Consider the following 24772-nt stretch of genomic DNA (forward strand, 5'->3'; position numbering starts at 1 on the left):
CCCTTGGTGATGTGAGGGTGTGGGAATCCTTAAAATCTGATCCCAGACCCCGGGGTCATATTCAGGGATGCCTTCATGCAATGATCACTTGGTATTGAAGAGCAACGTGAATTAAAACCATACAAAAAGTTGGTTTGAGTTTTTCTGACACCAGGATGGGGCTATAAATCAGATATATTTTACAATTCTGAACACATAAGCTGCTGAGGCTGTATGTTTGTAAATTTGTGCTAACTTTGTAAAATGAAAATATAGAACAGTACAGTGAATAGCAAAGCAAAACAGGAACCCTGCTGCTCACTGGAGCTAAAATAAGGTTTTTCTTGCCAGGTGTCACCCACACAAGAGCCCTGAATGTGGTATTTACATACTTTTTAAACAGAGAGAGACATAATTCTCTCTCCCAGGATTTTTCTTGGGGAAGGTAGTGAGAAAGTTCAGAGAAGAAAACAATTCTTATCTCTACTTGTTGTTCTTGTTCTTTGGCACGTGTGGAATGTGTTATAGAGATTGTTTACCAAAAGGAATTTGTTAATTAGATTCTGCTGATGGTTGTTTAGACTGATTGACCAGTTGGGTCAAAGCTGTGTTGTGACTGTCTGTAAGGGGTCACGGGTTTTTCTTTAGTATAGTTTAGTATTAGTATAATGTAATATAGTATAGCTTAATGAAGCATTTGTTCAACCTTCTGAATCAGGGAGTCAAGACTCTTGATTCCCTATGCTGGGGTCACCCTGCACTGATACCTGAACCTACAGCACCCGAGGCTGAACTGGTGACAGGCACTACAGACGCTGAGTCACACTGACAAACAAACGGGGTCACACACTGATATGAAGTGACCACAGAGCTGGACAGATGTTCAACAAAACCATTCTGTCGCTGTTAGAAAATGCTGATACTTGAAAAAACATTTAAAAAGGGGGGGGCATTGTGAAAACTGGTTCAGAATTGTCAAAATGTCACCCTTCTTTAAAAAGGTGTGTTTTGAGAATTGGATTTAGAAACTAAAACCATTTTACTGCAATTTTTAATAAAGGAAGCAGTAGAACAAAGCCCAGAGCTATCAAACAACCCAGACTTTGTTACATCAAAGACATGCTATTTTGATATGTATTGGCAAGAAGAAAAAAATTTTCATTTTAAAGTTGAAAGATTCCATGGAAAAGGAAAAACTTTTCATCCAGGTCTAATTTTAATAACACAGCATGCTCTAGTAAACAAAATGAAATATAAAATGTAAATAAAAAACAACCTCTTCCTCATTTTGGAGGTTTATCAGTCATTGCATTTTTGTAATTTTTATGTTATTAGTAAAATAATAGTAAAAAACCGTAAGCAGCTGTGTCTTCTCCTGAACTAAGGAGAATTCAAATACCAAGTAGTTAATAAAGCAGTTTTTGAGGACTACATGCAAATTTGACAGCCATATCCATTTACAGTTCTGCCAGCTACTGCTCTGGGCTGAAAGAATTCAGTGACCCAGCAGGGCTATGTTTAAATAACCTATAGTAACAAATCTGCTGAGGAAAGCCTTGCACAGCCCTATTCCTGCAGCTATTACTTATCAGATGCTGCCTGAGCAGCCCTGCAAACTATTCCTCTAGAAGTAGGTCTGTGGGAGCAGGAACATCGAGGGGAACAAGAGTATGGAAAATTTCTGACTTCAAGAAGGCAGGTGGATCTCTGAAATTACCCAAACCAAGCAGAGTTTGCAGATTGTGGGCAGAAAAAAGGAAGGGTTACCTGGTTCAGAAGGATGAGGGCAGGTCTTTGGGACTCAGAGGAAAGTCTAAGTTCCTGGGCTTAGTAGAAAGAGTCAGGGAAGACAGAAGGAAAACAAAATGGTTTCAGGCTAGTGGGACAAATGGCACAAACACACAGCAGTAAATGACTGGTGGTCCCCAGCTCCATGGCTGGCAATTTAACACACTGATGGATATAGAACCAAGCACAGCACAATCATAGAGGATCTGGTGACTGCAAATAGAAAACCACTCCAACAGCCAAGGTTGAGTGCACCACAAAAAAGAATTTGGGTTTCCAACTGAACCATCCATGTGGAAACACATTCCTTGTCCCTAAACCTCATTTATAATTAATTCACATAATTCTTGGTAAGTCTTAAAATCTTTCAGATGATTCCATTGCTGCAAGTTCCATCTCCAATCCATTGCCTTCAGCACAAGAACTGAAACTGAGGTAGGGATGAGCCTGTATGTGGTGTCTCCAGCCTGTCCACATGGGCTTCAGTAAAGAAAGATGATCAGACTTCCAAACCAAGAGCTGTGCCAATGATATTAAAAAGTTTGATCAGAGTAGTATGATCCTTTCCTGACATGGGAGGGAGACTCCAGTATCCAAACTAAAAACCATGGTTTGACCTCTGGTGGTGCATTCCAGAGTCTCCACTGAGTTAACATGCTCTTGAGAAGTGACTGCTGTTATCAGACATTCTACTGGCACACATCAACAACCAGATTTCAACAACATCAACAACAATGTCCTGATGCTTCCAGCTTGTTAAGACATTCATAATCCTAGAGCACAGCCCAGGCCAGAAAATTCAGCAGGGCACTGCAGGGTTCAGCTCTGTTTGCTGTGAGTTTGGGGGATGCTGTCACAGACTGCAGCACTGACAGCTGCCACCAGTCTGTGCAGGGCTCCTGCCAAGAGCATTTCAAAGTCACAATTAACTCCTTAAAAAACCTGAGTTAACACCTCAGAGTTTTATAGCAAGTGAAGCAAAAGTAAATCACTCTGGTGTTAAACCAAAGACCAAAGAGCAGTAGCAGAAAACCTCCTAAACCCCTGGTGACCACCACAAGGCTCAACCTGCATGGGGAACTGATTCCAAGGGAATTATTCCCAAAGGGTAATGAGTCCCAAGGCATGGGCAGTGGCTGCAGGCTCAGCGAAGTTCCCAAGCTATCACCAGGAGCCTGGGCTGCTCCCAGATCCCCAGGTCATCGTGAGAGGAAGCTGATGTTTGTGTGTCAGAGCAACACAGGGTCACTCACTCAGAGGAGAGCTGGGCTTCCACACTAACTCAGCCACTGGCCTCTTGCTTGGCTGCTCTCTCTCCCCATTTCCTGGCAAGGCTGACCTCCTTGTTAAAACTTTGCTGAGATTTACTCCTGAGAAGTTCTGCAGAAGCACCAGTGGTTGCAATGAGCCCTTCATTTCAATTTATCCACATGAAATAGGCAAGTCCTTGCATCCCTGTGGGAATTTTCATAAAGCACACTGTGATTTAACAGTAGCCTAATTACCAGATTCCTCAGCTGCTTAAGAAAGAGTATGCATCCTTCTTCAGACCAGCTGATACAGTTAGAAAATTCAGGCAAGCTTTCAAGTACATGATCCTGCTATGTTTGTAGACTCACACAACTCAACATAATTAAGTACAGTCTTTTCACCCACAGAGTCCTGGGCATATCTTCTTCATGCATAAATGGAGAGCTGAAAAACATCAGCAATGTGGTACTCTGTGTCCATAAGCCAGTTCTCAGCTCTCCAATGTTTTTCTATTTCTTCAGAGAACACTTCCCTTAACCTGCATCTAATCTCTGACTAAGCTCAGCACACAAGTGGTATTTAACAAACAGCTTCCATTAAGAGTCCCAGTCCACTAAATTTCTGGCTGTTCCTTCTTTGTAAATAACCCAGAGTGATTGCTGCACAAGAAATCTGCACAAGAAATGCTTTCAATCACATGAGCCTGTGAGATCTCAAGTGCCATCAGAAGCAATGTTTGTTTTGACTGCAAGAAGAAACAAGTATGTAGGAAAAAAAAAGTAAACAACGGAAGTTGGGTTAGAAAGAACAAGGGTAAATATTTGAGAAATGCTATCAGAAATCTCATTTCTCTCTCTTGTTAGAGTAGAATAATCAAGGAATGTGCCAGGGTGTCCTATGCTCTTACTGGGCTGTAATTTTTTAAGCTGAATGTACCTGCAAATTACTGGTTTCAAGTAGAACCTACAAGTCCCACATGAGATGAGAGATGGGACTGGATATTGGTGCTGCAGTTGCTGATTGAAAAAGCTGATGTCTTTACACTGACAGGTTGAAGAAGAGACAAAGAGAACAGTTGCAGCATGACGATGTGATTGACCCCAGGTAACCCAGAGCAGCAGCACAGCTGGGAGCAAATGTTTTGTGTCTTTGCCAAACCTTTTATTCTGCTTCCTTTTCAAATTTATCACTACTCCTTCTTTCCCAGTGAGTCATCAGCTGAAGGAGATTAGACAAACCCTTTAGCCTCTGAAAAAACCCCTGTTAATCAGGTCCCACCTTGAAGAAACAGTTAATTTTCTGCACTGAATAAGCACATAATGCCAACACTTGCTCCAGGCTGTGCTTCAGCCTTCCCTGCAAAGCCTGTAGTCCCTATGACCCTCGATGACAAACTCTAGTTTGCATGCAAGTCCAGTGGGAGCAAAGCTTTCATCACACCAAATATACAATTTGATGCCATCACTGTATTGAAACCTGCACAGGTCATTTATCAGGCCCAGAATAGTGTAATCCATGCTCTGAACACACTGAATGTTTGTTTGAACCATGCAATTCCTTTAGCAGCAATATTTTTTACTAACAAATCAGATGATGGTGAATTTCCCCTGAAGTGGCAGCACAAAGAACAAGCTCTACCCTTGTTAGGATCCAGTCTGGAGCAGAATTTCAATGGTTTACAAAAACTCTCTGAGGAGATGCAGTGCCCTTAATGATTAAATATACAGCAGAATTTGCTTATCCTAATGGACAGGCCAGACTTGCAGCTCCATAGCTTGACAGCCTTTCAGACCTTCCCTAAATAATGCCAGGAAAGGGCTGAGGACAGCACTAGAGGAGCTCTTCATGGTACATCAGCAAAGGCCCTCCCACCACTTACACTTTTCCTGCTCTTGGCTCTGCTCCAGGCCTGCCTCATTAACCACCAGCAGGTGACTTCAGCTTTTTAAATGTCATCTTTCTGTGGTCACAGGATAATTACACAACCACTTCCCACTTCCTGGGGCTACTTACACCACTGCTACCCATGTTATGCACAAGGCCACTGACTCCATGAAGCAACCAGCCAAGGGCTGACAGAACCAGACGGGATCTGTACTGCTGTCTTCTGACACAAAGTGGTAACCAAGACAGAAAACACAGCATGAAACTGTCACCTCAACAAAAACAATCCACTTACAGGCTGTGAGGTTGGTTTGAGTGCTGGTGCAACAGCTCCAGTCGGGTTCACTGAAGTTCAGAGCTCACAGCACAGCAGCAGTGAAACTCCAGACCCTTCCTTTGGCTCCCCTCCACCCAAGAATGAGCACCAACACCTGGGATCTGTAATTCAGTGTGGTCTGTCATAACTGACTGCAGGCTGTTTTCACAAACACATTGATCAATATGGGCAACAGTGAACACTGCACTGGATGAGGATTCACAAACTTGGAAGGCTACAGACACACAGCTTCAATGAGGTTTGTAGGGCAACTTCTGGCTGCCACAGCCCCAGCAGCATCCTGCTTGTTCAAGCTGCCTCTCCTGTGCTCAATCCTCACACCAAACAAACAGTAAGCAAATCTCTCTTGTAAACCCCACTGCTCTCTCCACTTCTATGAACTCCACACCAGGACACCAATCCAAGTCCCACCCCTGTCACCGTAAGTCAAATAGTTTCAAGATCTCTCCTTATCTGCACAGGTCACAGTGACCTCACTGGCAAACCAAGAGCAGAATTTACTACAACCTTCCTGCCATAACCTCTGCCACTGTTGGCATCTGCACATTAATTGCCCAAAGACTGACTTTACTGCACACTTTGAAGGCCTCACACAACAAAGCTTCACAAAGACAAATAAGTAATGATTTTTACCATTTAACTTCACAGCCTTTTTCTTTACAATTTAGGATGCCTTGTCTACCTCTTCCCAAATCCTTTCTCATTTACTGTGGGGAAAATGTTGCTACCCAGTATGCCAAGAGCCACTGAGATACAAACTTCAGCTCTGTGGGAACACAGTGTGCTTGCCTTACCCCACAGCTTTGGTGACTCAAGGCTCCTCATCTCTGCATTTTCCCCAGCCTATCTTCCATCTCCAGAGGTAAATGAAAAAAAAATCCTCCACTCTAAAGGAACAACCTTCCTGACGACCAGGCTTCCTCCTTTGGTTTTCCCAAACCACTTTGTGCCCACTACTGCCTTACATTAGCCCTTCCACCACCTCTGCAAGCCCCAGTGCAGAGGATTGCTCACAGCCCTGGGCTCCTGGAGATTTGGCTGCCAAATGGCTCCTCTGGCACTCCTGCACCCTGAAGGAACAAACCTAAGCCAAAATACCAAGTGCAAACCTTCACACTCAAAGCCAGAGTTCCAGATCCCACGGGCCACCTTCACACTGCACATTTCCCTTGGCATATCCATCTCCTAAGTGTGGTTCTAGTATTTCTACAGATACACAGGGGAGGGAAACCTGCCTTTGGAAGGTATTTAAGTGCATGTTGCACATCCAGGGACACCGCATGACAACACAAAGCCCTGCATGATGAGGTTGATAATTAATGCAAGTCTAAAGCAGGTAAATTTAGTGTGGTCCAGTCAGTGTGCTCAGTGCAGCTGCTCCAGCAAGCTATCCTGGGAATCAATCATTCCATCCTGCCCATTATTCTCCAAGGCCCATACACAGCACTGGATTGGTGGGGGAGGTTTCACTTCCTGTATGATCCAGGACTGCACATCCCACTTTTACCAGTCCTTACCCCGTGCCATTCACCTGCATCACACTCCTATGATCAGAGGTCCCAGGCATTACTTTCTCCCCACCACCCTCTTCCTTACTCAGCAGAACATCTCAAGTTTCTACAGTCATTTCAGCACCAAACTCAAAACCCAGGCTCTTTCTAAATCACTTTCTCTCAAATGAAGCAAATTTATCTCACTTTAAAGAAACTGGAAACACCTGGATCCCGTTCTTCCACTCTACTCCCTTAATATTCCAGTATTTCACCTCACTGTGGCTTTTTAATACCTAGGAACAATGACCAGGTATGGCATCAAAACTGAAGGCTCTCTACAAGACATGCCTGTGAAATTCAGAGGGACAATTGTGAGATGAGCCGTCAGGGGCTGAGGAACCAAGCCCAACTGCACAAGGTTTAATTAGGTTGTTCCAGCCAAACTTGGTTCCCCTAATGAACAAAGCCAGGTGGTTTTCATCTGTCCCACCTGTGACACTTGGCAGTAACCCTGCACTGTGGGGCACAGGCCATTCTAGGTTCTTTCAGCCCTGAGCCTGGCTGCCACCTGCCACCACACTGACGTGTGCCACACTAGAGTCACCTGCTTCCAGAGCTGCACGTGAATGAGACTGCTGGGGCTACAGAGCTCATAAACCAGGAGTGACGCTTCACAAATGAATAGACTGTGCAGTTCAACTTTTTTATTTTAATAAAATCAAGAATATGCACAGCACATGCAGTGCTAGCATCTAAACTAATACAATAAGCAATTCTAAACCTACAGTGACTTGAAGTTCAATTTTCACATTCAGCAAGTTTAAATCCATTCTTGCATATTGGTTTGAATCCTTGTATCTGAACTGAAAATATTGCTGGCTGATAAAACTTGCTAAAATGCACAAGTCACTGATTATGCCAATACAACAAAGATAACCACATGTTTGAGGATTGCAATGTGCCAGACATTCACTGAAAAAAAAAAAACACACAACTAAACAAAACTCACGCAACAAACATCTGAGAATCTGGACACTTCACATCAGTGTTTAGAAGTGTTTCATAAATATCTTAAGACAAGTGTATCAAAACCTTGGCATGTTTAATTTTAAGTTGCCAATTTTTGTTTTACTATCAGAAAGTTATGGCTATACTGCCAATGCCGGGTCTGCTTAATTTGACTTAAGAGTTTAATATGACTTAAACATTAAAAGCTCACACTACCCCGAAATATATAATTTCACGCATACGGTGACATTCAACATTCAAGTGCCAGTGTTTTTGTACTGTCTTTTGGTCAAGTTTCTTTAAACTTTCAAAGAATCACTTTTAGGCTTACAAAAATAAATATTTGTCAAAAATGTTCAATAAATATTACACAAAACTAGCAGCAAAAAGTATCTAGAAATCTGTCGTGTGCAAATAGTTTTCTTCCCAGCTATCATTCCCATGGTCCCAAATAAGTTTTAGAATCTATTTCCTTCTCCTTAAACAAGCTGCGTTCAATCTCCAAGAGACAAAATAAGATTGGAAGTTAAGGACACGCACACAAGACATATATAAAATTCTCTGAATGTGCAATAAAAGAAGTATTTTGTAAAAAGTTATGGGCAAAATGTACAAGGGCCTAAACCTAGACTTGAAATAGCACCATAACAAATGACCTCAATACTGTCAAGTGCACCTACTTAATAAAAGTTTTAGAACAAGGCACAATACACTTGAAAAAATCTATTGCACTTTAGGAGATTTTTGCCATTTTCCTATGCCACTGTAGATTAGTTGTTAAATGCTCTGGCCGCAAAGTTAGCACAGAAATTCCAAGTGGCAGAGGCATTTTTCTGGTGGACAATACTTATCTTTGGCCAGATTTAGCATAACAGACTATAAATACAATGGAAACCTATGCAACTAAAACTGACTAAAACTGCACTTTAATAGCAGAATTGAAACCTTGTGCAGTTTATGTACATTTCCAACCTCTGTGATCTCAGGTTTGTTTGTTACTCTTCTGGAGCCATTTTACAAAGTCTACAGTAAGCCAGTTTAACATCTCCACGCAGCTTGAACAGAGTAATGTGAATCTGCATTAAAATAAAGCCTGCTGCATAATTCTTCCTGTTCATACCCTCTTGACCAAAAAACATCAACACTAGCATGCGTTATTAGACCAAAAATTCAGTCAGGCCCTTACGGAGGACCAATCACTGCCATGGTCAGCCATTCTACCATTTCAATTTCATATGGCAGGCATTTTTAAAAAGTCTAAATAGATGAATTCTCCTAAAAACTATTTCAAGTTATCAGACCTTTAAACGTTCCCTGTAATGTTCTGCCCACATTTGGCTAGCTCACATTAATGATCTGCCTAAATATTGAAAAAGGAATTGCTGTATTTACTTGCATTAACTTCAAAAACAGTGCTTTTAATGTATGCATGTATCCATACATCATCTCATCATGACTGGAATGGCTTATTAAAGGCTATCAGGTTCTAAGTACCTATCCAGGATAGAGTGAGCAAATCAGAACTTTAACTTAGTACAGTTTTGCCACATTAGAAACTAATTGCATTGATATGCTTCAAGATGTTTTATTTTTCAAATCTGCAGATACCAAAGCCCTAATGCAGGCTACCGCATAAGTTTTTCTTTGTAATATTATGGATGAATCAGTGATTCCTGTTTAAGTTGTATCACACCTGTGTGCCAAGGTTTGATTTTAGCCCAAGTTCAGTAATTTTTATTTTGTCAAAACAATTGATATCTTGAGCATTACTGAGCCAACAGGACATCAAAATAAAAGTTGTCTAAAGTTAAAGGCACAGTACATTAACAAACAAATGATCCTCAGTCACAAAATTATAAATGCAGTTTCTGGGTGGGGATGGGTGGGAGGGGAGTTAATCCTGACTACAGCAATAAGAGTCTTCAAAACCACCTTCGAGATAGGGCTACTTGTTCCTTTATTTCCATCTTGTGACCTTGAGCTCCCTTAAAAAAAATTTCAGTGGAGAATCACAGCTGGTAATGTACTGCGAGTTCTTGAAGCTACACAAGGTATAGTCTGGCTAAGTTACATGTGGTTTCCATATTAGCTTGTTTGGTGGGGTATCTGCTGCAAGCAGATCAGTTGCCCCACCAGTCCACCCCCTGGGAGTTATAGTTTCCTCCATATCCATCACTGTTGTAGAAGCCTCCATAACCACCACCTATGAAAGGCAAGAGAAAGTCATGCTTAATTAACTCTAAAGATTTGCACCTTTACAACAAGAAAACAACCCAGGTATCTGTTGTCCATTAAAGAACCCCACCCTGCAGTACTGTCAAATGCACAACACCAAACTGGCCTAGATCCGAGCAGGATGCTGACACTGCACGACAAGCTCCAGATGCTCTCTTATTCCAAGATTACACCCAGTTTTACCCCAGCAAACACCCTGAGTGCAGCTGCCCAGCCCCTCACCTCCGAAGCCCCTGCTGCCGCTCCCGCCGCTGCGGCTGCTGGTTGACCGGCTGCTGCTGGAGCTGCTGCTGCCAAAGCCGCTGCTCGTCCGGTAGTCCCTGGCTCCGAAGCCTCCGCTGAACCGACTGCTGCACAGGGCAAGAGACAGACACTCGAGTCAAACAGGGGGCATTTTGAGCACTGCACACACTGAGATTGATGTGCTCTGACTGGGTACCAACCACAGCAGAGCAACAGCCACTGCTGAGGTGAGCAGCATCCCAAGGCTACTTGAGTAGAGACGTAAGTGACACATTTATGACTCTCTCTCATGATGTACACCATATTTTACAAGCATACTGCAAAATGGGAAACAAAATACTCACACCAAACCAAATGTGGTTGGATCATGTTAACTACATTAAGTGTTCTCTCATCCTACCCCTGTAAGCCAGTAAACAGGGGTTTTGGCTGTATTACAAAAGGTTTGTAATACAATGTTAACTACATTAAGTGTTCTCTCATCCTACCCCTGTAAGCCAGTAAACAAAGGTTTGTAATACGGCGTTTCAGGTCTCCACAGCAAAACTATTTTACAAGTGGCCTCACACCTTCATTCTCTTCTCTCTCCTTTTTTGTCAGGAGACACTGCATTACCTTCTCCTAACATCACAACAGCTGCTTAAGGTACATCTCTGGCACAGGGAGGAATGCATTTCTGTGTTTTATAGCTACTTCTACAATTCTAAAATGTTTTTTGATAACATCATTCAGCTGTATCTAGCTGCTCACTTAAGAGGAAAGGGGTTTTATATGTTAACTGCCTAATGGATAGAACCATATAGACCCTGTCACCTTTGCACACACCAAGCTCAGCTTATACTGCACTTATCCTCTAAGTGTATTTTCAGACTGAGAACCAATAACAGAACTATCTCTTAACAGACTGAATATACACCTCTAGCCAAAGCTGTGCTTCTTACCTCTTAGATCTCCCACGGCTGCCTCCTCCTTTGTGATGCTGCTCATAGGCCATGTTCTCCAGCCAAGATGGTACTTCTTGCTTAGCCTCCACAAGGAGATCAAGCAAGTCCTTTGTAATGTTTATGTTCCTCTCATTGAAGAATGAAGTGGCAAGACCTGAAGGAGATACTCAGTTTTGGCTACACACAATGCAAGTACACCAAAGCACTTAAACCCATTCCACATTCCAGTTCCCTACAGCCAAGCCTGAAAACACTAGAATTACTTAAAGAGAAAGCTTTAATGGTTTGTGACCATTACTCCACCACAGCTAGTCACAAAATCATGTTTACTGACAGACACAGCAGACACCAGGCTTACATGTAGTAAGAGAGTCTTTTGATGGCACTAAGAACATTACCCAAAGGAACTGGTAAACTTTCCACAGTAGCTACACAGCAGTGAGCAGCTTTTGGTCACAGAAGGCAGCTCACAGGCTTCTCTCAAGTACTTATTTGAAATTTATTACTCAGTCTGTACGACTGCACCTGTCAACTTAGGTATGAAGTAGGTATGAGTGCTGTTTGTAAAAACCTCAGGGATACTCACCAAGGTTTCCTACACGGCCTGTACGGCCAATACGATGTACGTACTCCTCAATGTCACTGGGCAGGTCAAAGTTTATGACATGCTTTACATTTGAGATATCCAGTCCTCTTGCTGCTACCTAGTGGTTAAATAATTCAATCAAATCTCAGTAAGACTCAGTAAGGCCAAGAAACAGGGTCACATGCTCAAGTTTTACAGGTTTCACTTACTGCTGTGGCAACAAGAATGGGGCTCTTGCCAGAGCGGAACTGGTGTAGCGCTTCCTCTCTGTCCCTCTGGGAGCGATCTCCGTGGATACTTGTACAGGCATAGCCTTCGTGGTACAGGAAGTCCTCTAGAGCATCTGCTCCCTTTTTAGTTTCCACAAACACCAGAGTCAACGAATCTTTACCTAAAAAAAAATTAAAGCCCAGGTCAGAAGAAGAAAAGCTGCACAGACAAATATGGGCTCCGTAACCTCGTAACAGGCAGCTTCAATTCTCAGCCCGTTCATTCTAAACTAACATCACTGGGGACTTCCCTCCCCTTTTCTTATTAACAGACATGCTTACATGAACTTGATACTGGCATTTATCCAGTACAATACATTCACTGCATGTCAACAAAATACCCTTTCATTCAACTAATCAATAACATTCTTATTGCTTTAGTCATTACATTTGCCTGTTCTAAATTTTGCCTCATTTGCTTATCTGCAGCTGTTCTTTACCTGTGGCATTTAGCAGGTCAAGCAGGAACGATCGTTTGTCTGGCTCTTCCACCCATACCACTTTCTGTGTGATGTTCTCAGATGTAGAACCTACTCTGCCAACAGCCAGAAAGATGTATTCATCAAGGAAGTCACGAGCAAGCATCTAAAATGTGGGAGGGGAAAAAAAAAAAATCACAATCAAATCATACTTCTTCCCTGCTTCCAAAGGGGAAATTGCTTTGGCCTTATAAGCTCTTCAAGTACTTAAACTCTCATTAAGTACCTGGATTTCCTTGGGGAAAGTAGCACTGAACATCATGGTGTGACGAACCCCCTTTGGTGGCATAGTATCTTGTTCAACAATTCGACGAATTTGAGGTTCAAACCCCATGTCAAGCATTCTGTCAGCTTCATCAAGGACTAGGTACCTAAACAGCAGTAAAAAAACCATCTTCAGAACATTTTTCTTTAAGCTGTGCTCTGCTGTCTGCACTGGGTTACAAATTCTCAACTAGATGTTTTAGACAGTCCAAAAGCTACAATCTGAGGTCCTTAACTCTATCCTGCTTTAAGTTATTTGTACATGAACAAGCAACACTTTACTTACTTGCAGAAATCCAGTCCAATCTTTCCTCTCTCCATCATATCAACCAGTCGTCCTGGAGTTGCTACAAGCAAGTGACATCCACGTTCCAAGTCACGGATCTGCTGGCCAATGTCTGCACCACCATATACAACGCAGGGGCGAACTCTGGAGCGGTATGCAAACTGCAAAGCAAAGTAAGTTAGCACCAAGAAAAATTCTACCTGAGCTATGTTATAATAACAAACTGTCAGATATACCTTTCTGGCTTCCTCATAGATCTGCACAGCCAGTTCTCTAGTGGGAGCCAAGACCAGTGAGATTGGATATTGCTTACGGCGCCCATACCTCCCATTCTCCTGAAGAAAAAAACAACCTTGGCATGAGCATCCAAAACACAAAGGGAGAGAAAAAAGCTACTACAGGCAATATTTAGGGTCACCAAGTTTAAGAAAGACAAAGCATGGCTGAGAGCCAATTTGAGCGCTGTCTCTGAACACAGCTCTATTACAGTGCCCAAGGTTCAGCTGTGGGTTACTGTGGCAATAGCTACACAATCCTGGTCTCTACACCCATGTACTGCCATCCCAAACTTCAGCAGCAGACAAATAACTGCCACAGTTACTTCCTATTCTGAAATTACTGAAATGACACAGATGTGAGACCAAGTACCTTTTCTAGCAAGGGAAGTGTCTTTTAAACTTATGCAACCACAAAACCATTCATTTAAAAAAAACTGGACAGATATGCATCCAACTCCTCAGGTAGGAAAAAATGTAAACCACAACCTAGATTTTTTTAAGGGAAACAACTAAAGTCCTCCAGAAGTTGAGATGCTTGGCTATCATACCAAAATGATGACATTTAAGACCTATTAAGCTATTGGGTCCAGCTCATGGGGGGAGGGAAAAAACCCCAAACCTATGACATTGGTCATCACTTTCCCAGGACTGGCTATTTGAATACTTGCCTTCATTGCTCTCAAGGCATCACCAGGGCCATCTGCATATATCTGGCTCAGTATTGGTAGAAGAAATGCAGCTGTTTTCCCAGACCCTAGAAGAATACAAGCCAGTATTAATTAAGAGTTACTATCAACTACAGCACTAACCCTGTATCAGTAGCACATTCCCAGTAACATCTGCATTGGACTATGGCTATTACTTGTGGCACTGGAGCACCCTCAGCAGCCCAAAACCCTGAAGTGAATGTGGTTTAAGACATGAACATGTCTCAGGACAAACAAGTAAATCTAGTGAAGTCACATCTAAAGCAGATGCAAGACTAAAACTAAAATTAGCTTCCAACACACAACTATTTCTACGCTGCACAGGAGGTTCTACCTCTTACGTGCACTAATACAGGACCCCACTTCTACTGTGACTAAGCAGCAAAGAGTTATTGACTTACCTGTCTGAGCACAGGCCATTAAGTCTCTCTTTTCTTTAATAATAGGTATTGCATGTTTCTGGACTGGAGTAGGACGGGTGTAGCGTGTGAGTTCAATGTTTCCCATGATAATTTCTCCCATGTCAACATCACTGAACTGTAAGGTATTTAAAAGGAGTAAGATCAGAATCCTCTCTTCAACCACCATGTAACACAGCATTCAGTTTAACAAGTCATTTATAAGGTACCTCTTGTTTCAGCCCCTCATATAGAAATTGCCTATGAAGTTACAGAGTCACATAGATACTTAGTCCAGTTTTCTAAGCAATTCTTAAAAAGCCAGCCAAGCCTGAAGTGCAGACTGCACTAGCACACACACCGTGCTTAGCCTAACACTGCCCATGCCTTAGCAGCTGCTCCCCAATCAGCACCTCCAAAGCATTTCCACTTCTCCACAGGTCCACTGTTTAAGGACAAATTACAGTTAAAAAGTAAGCTATGAGTGTTAACTGAAAAAGCATACACAATTTCTTCCCTGTCTTAGTTCATCATATGCAACCCTCTTCTGCAAAACAGCTTAGCTGTAGGATGGGAAGACAATGTTTCCTTTCCTCCCTAAACTCCAGACACCAAGACATCAAAGCTACCCATGTGAAATAGCCACTATTAGATATATTAGCAAAACAGACTTTTTAAAAAAAACTTACACTTTCAATATGTGGAGGACAGTTGCTGCCTGTTGCTTCAACAGGAATATCATCATATTTCTCAAAGTTAATGCCAGTATTGCTTCCTGAAAAGAGTTCCCTAAAAACAGAAGAGGAAAGTATTTTTACTTGCTGGAATTATCAAATGACCCTCCCCACGAATCAGTACTATTGCATGACTTACTGTTCTAGGCGTTCACTTGGGGGGAGAGGCTTGGACCAGTCATCCTCATCTGATTTGTCACACCAGCGGCTGTTCCCGCCGCCGCGGTCAAATCTGCCGAAGCCGCTGCGGTCGTAGTCCCCGCCTCTGCCACGCTCCTCGTATCTAAACAAGCACCACAATCAGACCACCTTCCCTGGCAACAGGGGGTACTCATGCAGAATCAAAGCCATAACAATTCAGCAGTGTATGCTCTGTGTATTACACACACAACTGTGGAACAATTCAAAATCATCAGGTTATCTACACTTGCTTCTTGACCAACGCACAGGAATTAGTCCTGGCCATCAGACCAGGTCACATTTTTCTGTGTCAGACAGGAGAGTTTGCCATGATTTCAGAGCTCAGTTAGCTTTACACAGTGAACTTTGTATCACCAGTTTTATTTGATTAAGCATAACAAATGTAAACAGCCACCTGTTAGTGGAGCTGCAATCAAAGTTGCTCAGTCTTTGCCATTTCTTTGTAGGGAGCTCTGTTTAAAACTCCTAAGCAGCACTATTTCGTATTCCCCCCACCCTTTCCTCTGCCTCATTCTACACAGGTTTCCCACGTCCAGACAAAACCCTCCAGGGCTGCAATTTTCTCCTTTCTTCCCCCACCGCACATGTGACCAAATACCTCCAATATGTCATATAATTATTTCATAAAGAGGGAGCTCACCTGTATTACTGACTTGGAAAGAAGGTGGAAGAAGTCCTTACCTCAACTGTTTAGTTTTTGGCCTGGTAAATCATGTTTGAGAAAAGTCTGGATACAGGACTAGGTCAGCTTTACTAAGTAGTCGGTAAAGGTCACTCTCACCACACTTGTGCATACAACGCATGATGTGTGTAAGACTGCTCAAGTAAGGCAGAGAACCTGCAAGAGTCTCACCCAGTTTTATTAACTACACTTTTTAAACAAGAAAAAAATATTGAAAAAAAAATAATCCATAGTGATGTATTGTGTGTGCTCCCAACAGCTCTTCACGGTTCTCCTGGAAGTAGCCACCCACCTAGCACTTCTCTGGTGAATGCTGAAGTCAGCCAGGCACTACAGCTGCAGTGAGTAGCTGGTGGTAGACTACAGGGCACATTTTTCAACATGCAAGTTGCCCATCCTTGACATCATGTAGCTTTAAAGGCAAGGTTCTCTCTCTCCCTCTCTCCTCCCCTCCCAGGCTCCTCCTACCTCATGCTGCTCACACCTGGAACCCTAATTTTAACATCAAGGCTACAAGTGCAGTGCCAGAGCTGAGCAGACTTCCTGTGCACCACGCAGACAAACAGGTACTTGCCTCCCTCCTCTGGATCCGGTCCCGCGGTCGAAGAAGCTGGACTTGGCGTCGCGGTCGGAGCGCGCACCGAAGCTGCTGTAGGCATCCTTGTCCCGTCTGGAGCTCCAGCCACCGCTATCGAAACCTAGCAGAGAAAGGCACTTCAGCCAAACATTGCACAGTCCAGGCTTTTACAAAAAAAACCACTTCTATCCAGAAAGTCTTCACTGATGCTGCTGAATTCCTTCACAAAGGGAAGACACATGAATGTTAAGACTTGCTCAGAGACTGAGCATTTCTCACCACCCATCAGAACTGAGATTCCTCCCTGCATGTGCAAGCACGTTGGTTTTTTTAAAAAACACGCACTTGCCTTAATACAAGTATTTCAGTTGCCTACCCTGGAAAGACAGGCAGTAGAAAAAACTTTAAGATGCTAAGTCTTGTCAAGCCTCATGTACGTCATCTCTCCAACACCAATCCTTGGCTACACATTTTATTTTTAGAGGTTAACAAGGACCTCTCAGATCAATAAATGGTATCAGAAATCCAAACAGAGATTAGAATGTTGTATCATACTACAAGTACAAAAGCAATGTGATCTGCACAGACTGTAACTAACAGCACCATACTCAGAGGTGTATGTAGCTCTTCACAAAAAATCAACCACACTGTATTTTTCCACAGCACTTTCACCTTTGCCCACAGTAGGTGCCTACTAACACATGTTAACTCAAAAGAATACAAAGTACCTCAGCTCACCAATACCGAAGTAAAAAACCTCACTTTTATTCTGCTACCAGAGCCTGTGAAGTAGCAAAAATGTGAAGCTTTAAACACTGCTCTGGTACTGGACTAAGAAACTGTAAATTCTCTTTCAGACATCCAACCTCCCCAACTTTGTGTAACATATTCAATCTCAGCCATGGGATTCCAGCAGAGAATAAGTTAAATAACAGAACAGACAAACAAATGTCACTCTTGTGAGCATGCTTTGCCAGCTCCACAGCACAAAACCAGTCCAGACCTATTCATGAGACAACAACAGCAACCACAGAACAAATTCATTCCAAAGAAAGGGGCAGTTCTAGGCCCAGTCTCTCTGAAAAGGTTTTGCTACCAGAATTACCCTACCTTTTTCCATGCTCTCTAAAGAGTGTCATTCACCTTGCCTCTCTGTTTTTTAATTAAGAATTCTAGTACCCAGAATCCAGAAATGTATTGGTCACAAGGGAACTTTAAAAACTGTAATAACTGCAACTCTTTTGTCTGGATAACTGAAACAGACAGCAATAATAATCCATCCATGAAGTTTTAGCACACAAGATCATGGAATGCATTTCAAGACCTCCAAAGTGCTTTAAGAAGCAGTATTAGTCCTTCAAGATATTAACTTCAGGGAAGTTATTTTGGCTTGTTTAAAGGATAGCTAAATACAGATTTTATTATGAGTAACTTTCAGGCCACTACAACTGTTTGGATACATCATCCTGCCAAGGGATCTAACAGCAGTGGTACTTCAGGGATACAGATGTAGTTTCTTAACAGTAAAAAAACTCAACTGACACTTTATTTCACATCTTCTACCAAGCCTGAGAAGCCCAAAGGTCAAAATTTTATACTCCAAATAGCACACCTCATTCACCTAGCTCATTACAGCAGGTGAATAACTCATTTCTGAAGCTGGTGCCTTGACTAATTTTAAGGTAGTACAGCAACTTCTACATCAAAGACAGGTCTGCACATCCTGTTTCACCAATTCCAGGCCTTCCAGTCTGGCATTCCTACTCTGACTTTATTTGTGGACCAGCACAGAACACAGGACCAGGCCACACAAGTCAATTCTAAGTAAATGACAGCTATAATAGTCAGAATTTCAGACATCAAATGGCAAATTAAAGCTGGAATGAATCCCCTGAAAAAACCCATAACAAACCAGAGATCAACTTCTCTGAAGTGAAGAGAATGACTACAATGCTGTGCAAAGACTACCAGGAAATTCCTTAAAATGTCAATGCATTTGGGTTTTTTAAGTAAAAATCTGTAGGGATTCCATCCAGCACATCTTTCTCAGGGCAGGGGTAGGAACTCACTAAATGAATCAACTTCCAGAGCAGCTCTGTACTCCTTGCACCTATGAACAGCATTACAGATGTCAATGCCTCTCCCTCAACCAGCATTTCAATTCACATTTTGTAACACTAACACTGATCACTGCCAGCTCACTTGAAAACCTGCAACATACAATTGCAATGATCGTGGTTTTTTTAAAGATGGGGGAAACAGAATGATAGATTACTTAAAGAAGGATAAGACCTTTAAGATAAGTTCTTAACATTTACCTTTTGATTTACTATAGATCAGATTACAGTTTAAATATCCAGAAGCTGCTTCCAGGAAGTTTGAGAAGAAACTTACAGGACAACAACCTTTAGTATTACCAAGTGAGCTCACAGAAGCAAGACACTTCAGGGCAGGCAGCTCTGCACACTGAGCTCCCACAGCTGAGAAACTGAACTGCCATTAAGTAACCTAAGAACATTACTTTTATGCAGGCTGTTATTTCCTGCAGTTCTGTACTGCCCTACCCCCCACTTACAAAGCTCATAGATTAGCATTAGTGGGACAGATCTGCAGCTAAATGGAAGGGGTTTTTTTCCAATCAGGTTACCACATTTGTACGGCTGCCTCAAGAGTTTGTTGTGTGGTTAAACACTAACTTTGAAAAATCTGTGCTCATGTCTAAGCTTTGAAAAATCTGTCATTAAAAATTCCAAGGAGCAGCCAAAATTCAGAAGTTCCAACACAGCTGAAGAAAGCACTGAGCTATGTAAACAGAAGCAAACACTTTAACGGAAGTACAAATGTAGAACAGGCTTCCAAATCATCCCAAAAGATAGCTCAGCTTTACAAGCCCAAACTCATGATGCTTCCAACAGGGTGCTGAACTGGAACTTTTCTATTCAGCAATTATGAACCTTGTCACAGGGAACCAGGAAAATGCCAGTGGTATGGCACTCAGCCAAGTTCAAAGGCAATTTTTGAACATTAGGTTTACCAAGGGATGTTGGCAGCCAAAGTTCTATTAACTGGACAAGCCACAGGTCAGATTATGGTCTCGTCCTATTTACCTTTTTGCAAGGTGAAGTTGAAATCCCCAGAAAAGCCTCATGTAATCACACCCACACTGCCATGTCTGAACTCTGGTCTTGTACACAAGAAAGTACAATACCAGACCATAATAGGCATGGTAGAACTCAAGGTTACTGCACCTTTTACCCACTAAACTTAGGTACTAAACATCATACAAGAAATCTATGAACAGCAAATATTCACAACCAACTTAAAGGTGCTCCCTGCTTTTGAGAAACCTGCACGTTCCTCAGATTTGGCAAGTCAGTTTCTTGCAAGACTACTGGTATTTGAGGTCAGTGTGACAGGGAACAAGAGCAGTGAGCTGGCTGCCAACCAGTCCTTCTCCTTTTCCTACAACATTCAGTTCTGGTAACACGCTGTTCATCACTTGGTGCTTCAGGCCATGCTTCTTTCACATAACAAAAAACTCCCAAACTAAACAAAAGAAAAAACCCAAACAAATTAACAACCCCAGAAAAACAGAACACAAAACAAAAAAAAAAAAAAAACAGGAAAAAAAGAAAAAAAAACCCACACACAATAAAAAAAAACAAACCTCCAGAAAACCCACTAGTAGCTTGGACATATACAAAGGCAAGACAAAAATAGACTGATCTTTCTTCAAATGGTTGAAGGCTACAATGAAGCATTTTTCATCTAGTCAGAGTTAAAGTGATAGCTCTAAAAGCTCTGTGAGATATATTATTATTTAAGTATTGCCCTCCCACCCACTCATAATGGAAGCCATCCTCTTGCAGTATTGAAAAGAATCTGTGAAAGTTTACAGCTTTAGAAACAGATGACATCAAGTCCTCCCATGCCACAAAACCTCAATTCTTGAGGTTGTAGCACTGCAGGAAGTGTTTTAGCTGCTACATTCTGGTGTATTTCAATAGGTGTTAGAGGAAATGTTTCTCTCATACCCACCCAAGTCACCAGACATGACAACATGTGCTGCAGCACCAGCCCCCCTTGGGATCTTACACAAAAAGGTCATGATTTACTTCACTGAAGTGTTCCAAGAAATTTTTCTTCTCTATTATGTTCTGTTTAGAGATTCACACAGAAGATGGAAGCATAAACCCCTATGTAAACATGTGACCAAAACAGGTCATGTACTTCTTGTTTGCTTCATCAACAGCCTGCATTTCCTTCTGCAAGTGCTCCCAGGGGCTTCCATAAAAAAATGCAGGAAGCTGAAGGACAACACCTCTTTGTGTAAAGAATAGATGCACTTACAAAGTGAAACTGCTGTTTGTTCATAATAAACAACTGATTGCTTTAAGTTCCACCACACAGTCACTAGCAGAAAAACTCCACTCAGACAACACTCAAGATCAAACAGCAAGTTAGGATGAGAGACTCCATCTGGCTCCAGTCACAGCTAATTGTTACACAGACCCAGAAGGTCTTTTGTCAGCCAGATACTGAACTTGAGCTGAGGATGTAAGCTGGTGAAGGCATTGAGAAGAACACACAAAAAGGAGAAGATAAAGTTGCCATGTTTTGCAGTCCAGCAGTCTGTGCAATTGCCTTCAGCAGCACTGTCAGAACCTCTACAGCCTGCTCCTCCAGAGGCAAGAGCCAGGTAAGTGTTGCCAGTGTTTCTGATACATACCCTGTTTTGAAGCTTCCCTGTTCCGCAAGTGAGGAGGAATGTATCGGCCTTCTAAAGGACAAAAGAAAGGCAGTGTTACAGGCCGTGGTGGCAGCACATCTTGAAATGCTCATCTTGTCAACAACAGCTTCTGCTTAGTAAAAACACCTGCCTTTAAGGCCTCTTGCAGCATTTTAAACAGGAATCCTTTAATACAGCACTTGGTAGCGTGCTCCCAGTTGAAGTTTAAAGCTCCTGCACACCCATTTAGGCAGCTGGTTTAAGGCACAGGTGTCCTGTGTTCCTCTAACCCAATCACACTCCCATTTATGGGTGTTACAGTGTCTACTACAAAACCTGTCTTCCTAGAACCCGTTAAGGCTTAAGCTGCTGCCAGATACTTGAGCAGCTCAAGATATTTACTGTGACATTCAAGTACTGGCACTCACAGTATTACCACCAGTATTTTTCCTTCCCTTTAAATTCACCCATCCCCTCCATTCAGCTCAGATCAAACCAGAAGCCACAACAAACTGCCTCTGAATGGCATTCTTCATTTACAATCCAGAAACATCTGTCTGCTAAAGCAACATGAATGAGAAAATATCAGCTACAAGCTGAATGTGAATTCCTGGAAGATTCTCCCCTCTTAACATACTTAAGCCTTGAATATCAATATCACTTTCTATTCAGTGAATTGAGATCAGCAGAGCTGACATTCCTACTCTACCTGGTATTTTAAGAAAACAAATCACCACATTACTACAGTCAGTGGCCTCAGATGAGAGGCAACTGAAAATCTGGGACAGAACTGGAACACCGAGTTCTCTCAGGCTAATTAAGTGCTTCAGAAATGTGCACACATACTGTACCACTACAAAATTAAGTGGTTCTGTCTAACACACAGTGTTTTCAAAGCAAGCTTAACTGGCAACCTCCTATTTCCTCATCAGCCTCTGTAAACTTTGGCTTTAGAAACTGTTTTTCACAGCTGCAAGCCCCCAATTTCTAAAAGTGTGTTTGTAAGCTTGAGAATTTGCATGTACTTACTGCTTGTAGAGCTTCCTTCACTCTGAGAGTCTGAGGAATTCAAGTCTAGACCAGAAAACTAGAAGAAATAAGACAAGTATCAACATGTTTTACCATGACTTTATGCAAAGATACAAACAAACCTTTTCATTTATCAGGAACAAGCTACTGCAAATTTTTTTTATACCGCACCAAATTAGGTTTCCTATTGTTACTCAGGCTGTACCATCTTTTATGTTTTTATACCCACCAATAAACAGACACCCACACAGGCAGCAAGGCCAGCAGAGCACCTCACACCCACCAAATCACTACTGCAGACTTCTGCTCCACACTACCTGCAGGCTAAAGAGCCGTTTTCAATAAACTGAATTTCAGTCTATTTTAGTCAAATACATTTGAAATTGGGTCATTTACAATTTTTTTTTTGCTACAGAAACTTCAGTGCAAGTAATGCCAATTTAATTGGGCACTTTACTTGTAGAGACTCAAGGTACTTTTAGCTGCTTAAACACTATTAAGACATTACAGTCTTCAGGCTTGAGGCAACTACTGGTCCCAAAACATTAGGTGATGTCTGCCGACATCTTCAGCAAACACAATTTTCTGGGTTGTTTTCCCAAAAAAACCCAGTAGCCTTTATAGCCTTCAGTCTAACAGTAAAGTTTTTAAAGATGTTCAGCTCACGCAGCGCTGGTGTGCCACTCAGAGGTGTTAAGTCAAACACAATACGGACTCATTTCAGCAGAAAGCAGTGGGAAACCGATAAAGCTTAAGAACCAAATTATCACAGTTGTTTGCCTGCATGGCAGGGATTACAAACATTTAGCAGAAAAACAAGGCATGTTTAAAGACAAATTTTATATTGCGGGGAAGTATTTTTCAACATGAGCTGAATTAATCCAAAAGACTCCAATGCTTTGTGCTTTCTAGCGCTCAGCTGCATGAGCTGCCGCCAAAAGATACTCAGTTATTGAAGGATCGGCTGACATGGTAACATCCTCACTTAAAAGGTCATCTTTCTAGCTGATCGAAGCATCAACGCAAGATTTAAGAATGGTTCTTATTTTTAACAGCATTTTAAAGGCTCTCTACCGGCCCAAGGCGGCTCTCCGCAATCAGCAAGAGGCGCAGATGAATCCCCTCGCACGGGACGCCGCGGCGGGGCCAGCAGCTGGCGGGCGCTGCCTCGGTGGCGCAGCCCCGGCGCCATCTCAGTGCGGCACTGCGGGCTGGCTCCGGCGCGGCAGCAGCGGCGGATCCGGCTGTCCGCGCCCGTCACGTGTGGCGCGGGGGGGCGGCGGGCAGGGAAGCATCGCCTCCGTGACCTACTTCGCGGCAGCGGCCGAGCGCTGCCCGGCCACGCTCCGGGGCTCTGCCTGCCCCTGCCGCCTTCCCCCAGGGTTAGGTAACCATCGATCCCGCGCAGCGCGGGGGAATGTAGGGATGAAAAGGAAGTAATAAAAAAACGGTGCGGGCGCAACACGACTCCAGGCCCAACTGCGTCACCGGGGCCCGGCAGCACCGGAGCGCGAACAAAGGCGGCCGCCAGCGCCGCCTCCCCGGGGAAGGGGCGTCACACAAAGCGCCGCGTCGTGTGTGTGTGTCCCCCCCTTCCCCCGCCCCGCACAATGGCGCCCATTGACCGCCCCTTCCTCCTCCTCCTCCTCCCCCCGCTGCAGTTTTCGCCGCGGCCGCCGGGGGCCGCTGCCGCTCCCGGCGCTCCCACACAAAGCGGGTCCGAGCGCGGCGCCCCCGCAACGCCGCCCGGGCCGCGGGGACAACGCACCCCCGAAGGGGGGGCCCGGCGCGGCGCGGGGCCGCCGCACGGCGTTAACTGCGCAACGACCGAGTGCGCCACAACAGGCCGCGTAGCGGGGGAGGCGGGGGTTACCGCGGGGTGAACTGCGACACGGCCGCCGGGAAGCGAGCAGCGGAGCCCCACGCGAAGGCTCCCGACCGCCCCTGCCGCCCTCCCTGCCCCGAGCGCCTCCGCCGCGCGCTTCCTCCGGGTAACGGAGCGGCCTTTCCGCTTCTCGTCCCTCACCTGCTGGTCTAGACTGAGGGCATTTTCCACCGCCACATGACTCATAACGAGAGATCGGTCTCGGGCTCGTCCCGCTCCGCCTCGAGAAATGGGGATCCGCTGGGCCGGGAGGTCGCTGCCGTGGGTGTCACTGGTTCCGCCACGAATCGCTGCCCTGACTGAGCCCCCCCCGCCGCGGGCCCGGCCTTTATATAGGCCCCGCCCCCCGCGCGCCCGGCCGCGCGCGCTGACCTCAGCGCGCACGTCCCCCCGCTGCAGTTTTCGCCGCGGCCGCCGGGGGCCGCTGCCGCTCCCGGCGCTCCCACACAAAGCGGGTCCGAGCGCGGCGCGGGGGCCACGGGGCCCAAGCGGGACCGGGGCCGGGC

General features: G+C 43.8%; 1 protein-coding gene across 1 annotated transcript; it reads right to left on the reverse strand.

Moving 5' to 3' along the window:
- Positions 1–7421: 7421 nt before the first annotated feature.
- DDX3X (DEAD-box helicase 3 X-linked) lies at positions 7422–24578 on the reverse strand. The gene is made up of 17 exons (XM_039729394.1): positions 24408–24578; positions 22382–22439; positions 21353–21403; positions 16621–16744; positions 15303–15446; positions 15119–15218; positions 14433–14568; positions 13993–14078; positions 13283–13381; positions 13047–13207; positions 12723–12867; positions 12458–12602; positions 11958–12139; positions 11749–11866; positions 11160–11316; positions 10198–10325; positions 7422–9943 (listed from the first exon to the last, which is right to left on the reverse strand). The coding sequence occupies exons 1-17, from the start codon at positions 24450–24452 to the stop codon at positions 9861–9863; spliced, it is 1962 nt and encodes a 653-aa protein (XP_039585328.1). The 5' UTR covers positions 24453–24578; the 3' UTR covers positions 7422–9860.
- Between the last annotated feature and the right edge of the window lie 194 nt (positions 24579–24772).

This window comes from Passer montanus, unplaced genomic scaffold (assembly GCF_014805655.1).
Source record: "Passer montanus isolate IOZ18808 unplaced genomic scaffold, ASM1480565v1 scaffold69, whole genome shotgun sequence".
NCBI lineage: Eukaryota > Metazoa > Chordata > Aves > Passeriformes > Passeridae > Passer > Passer montanus.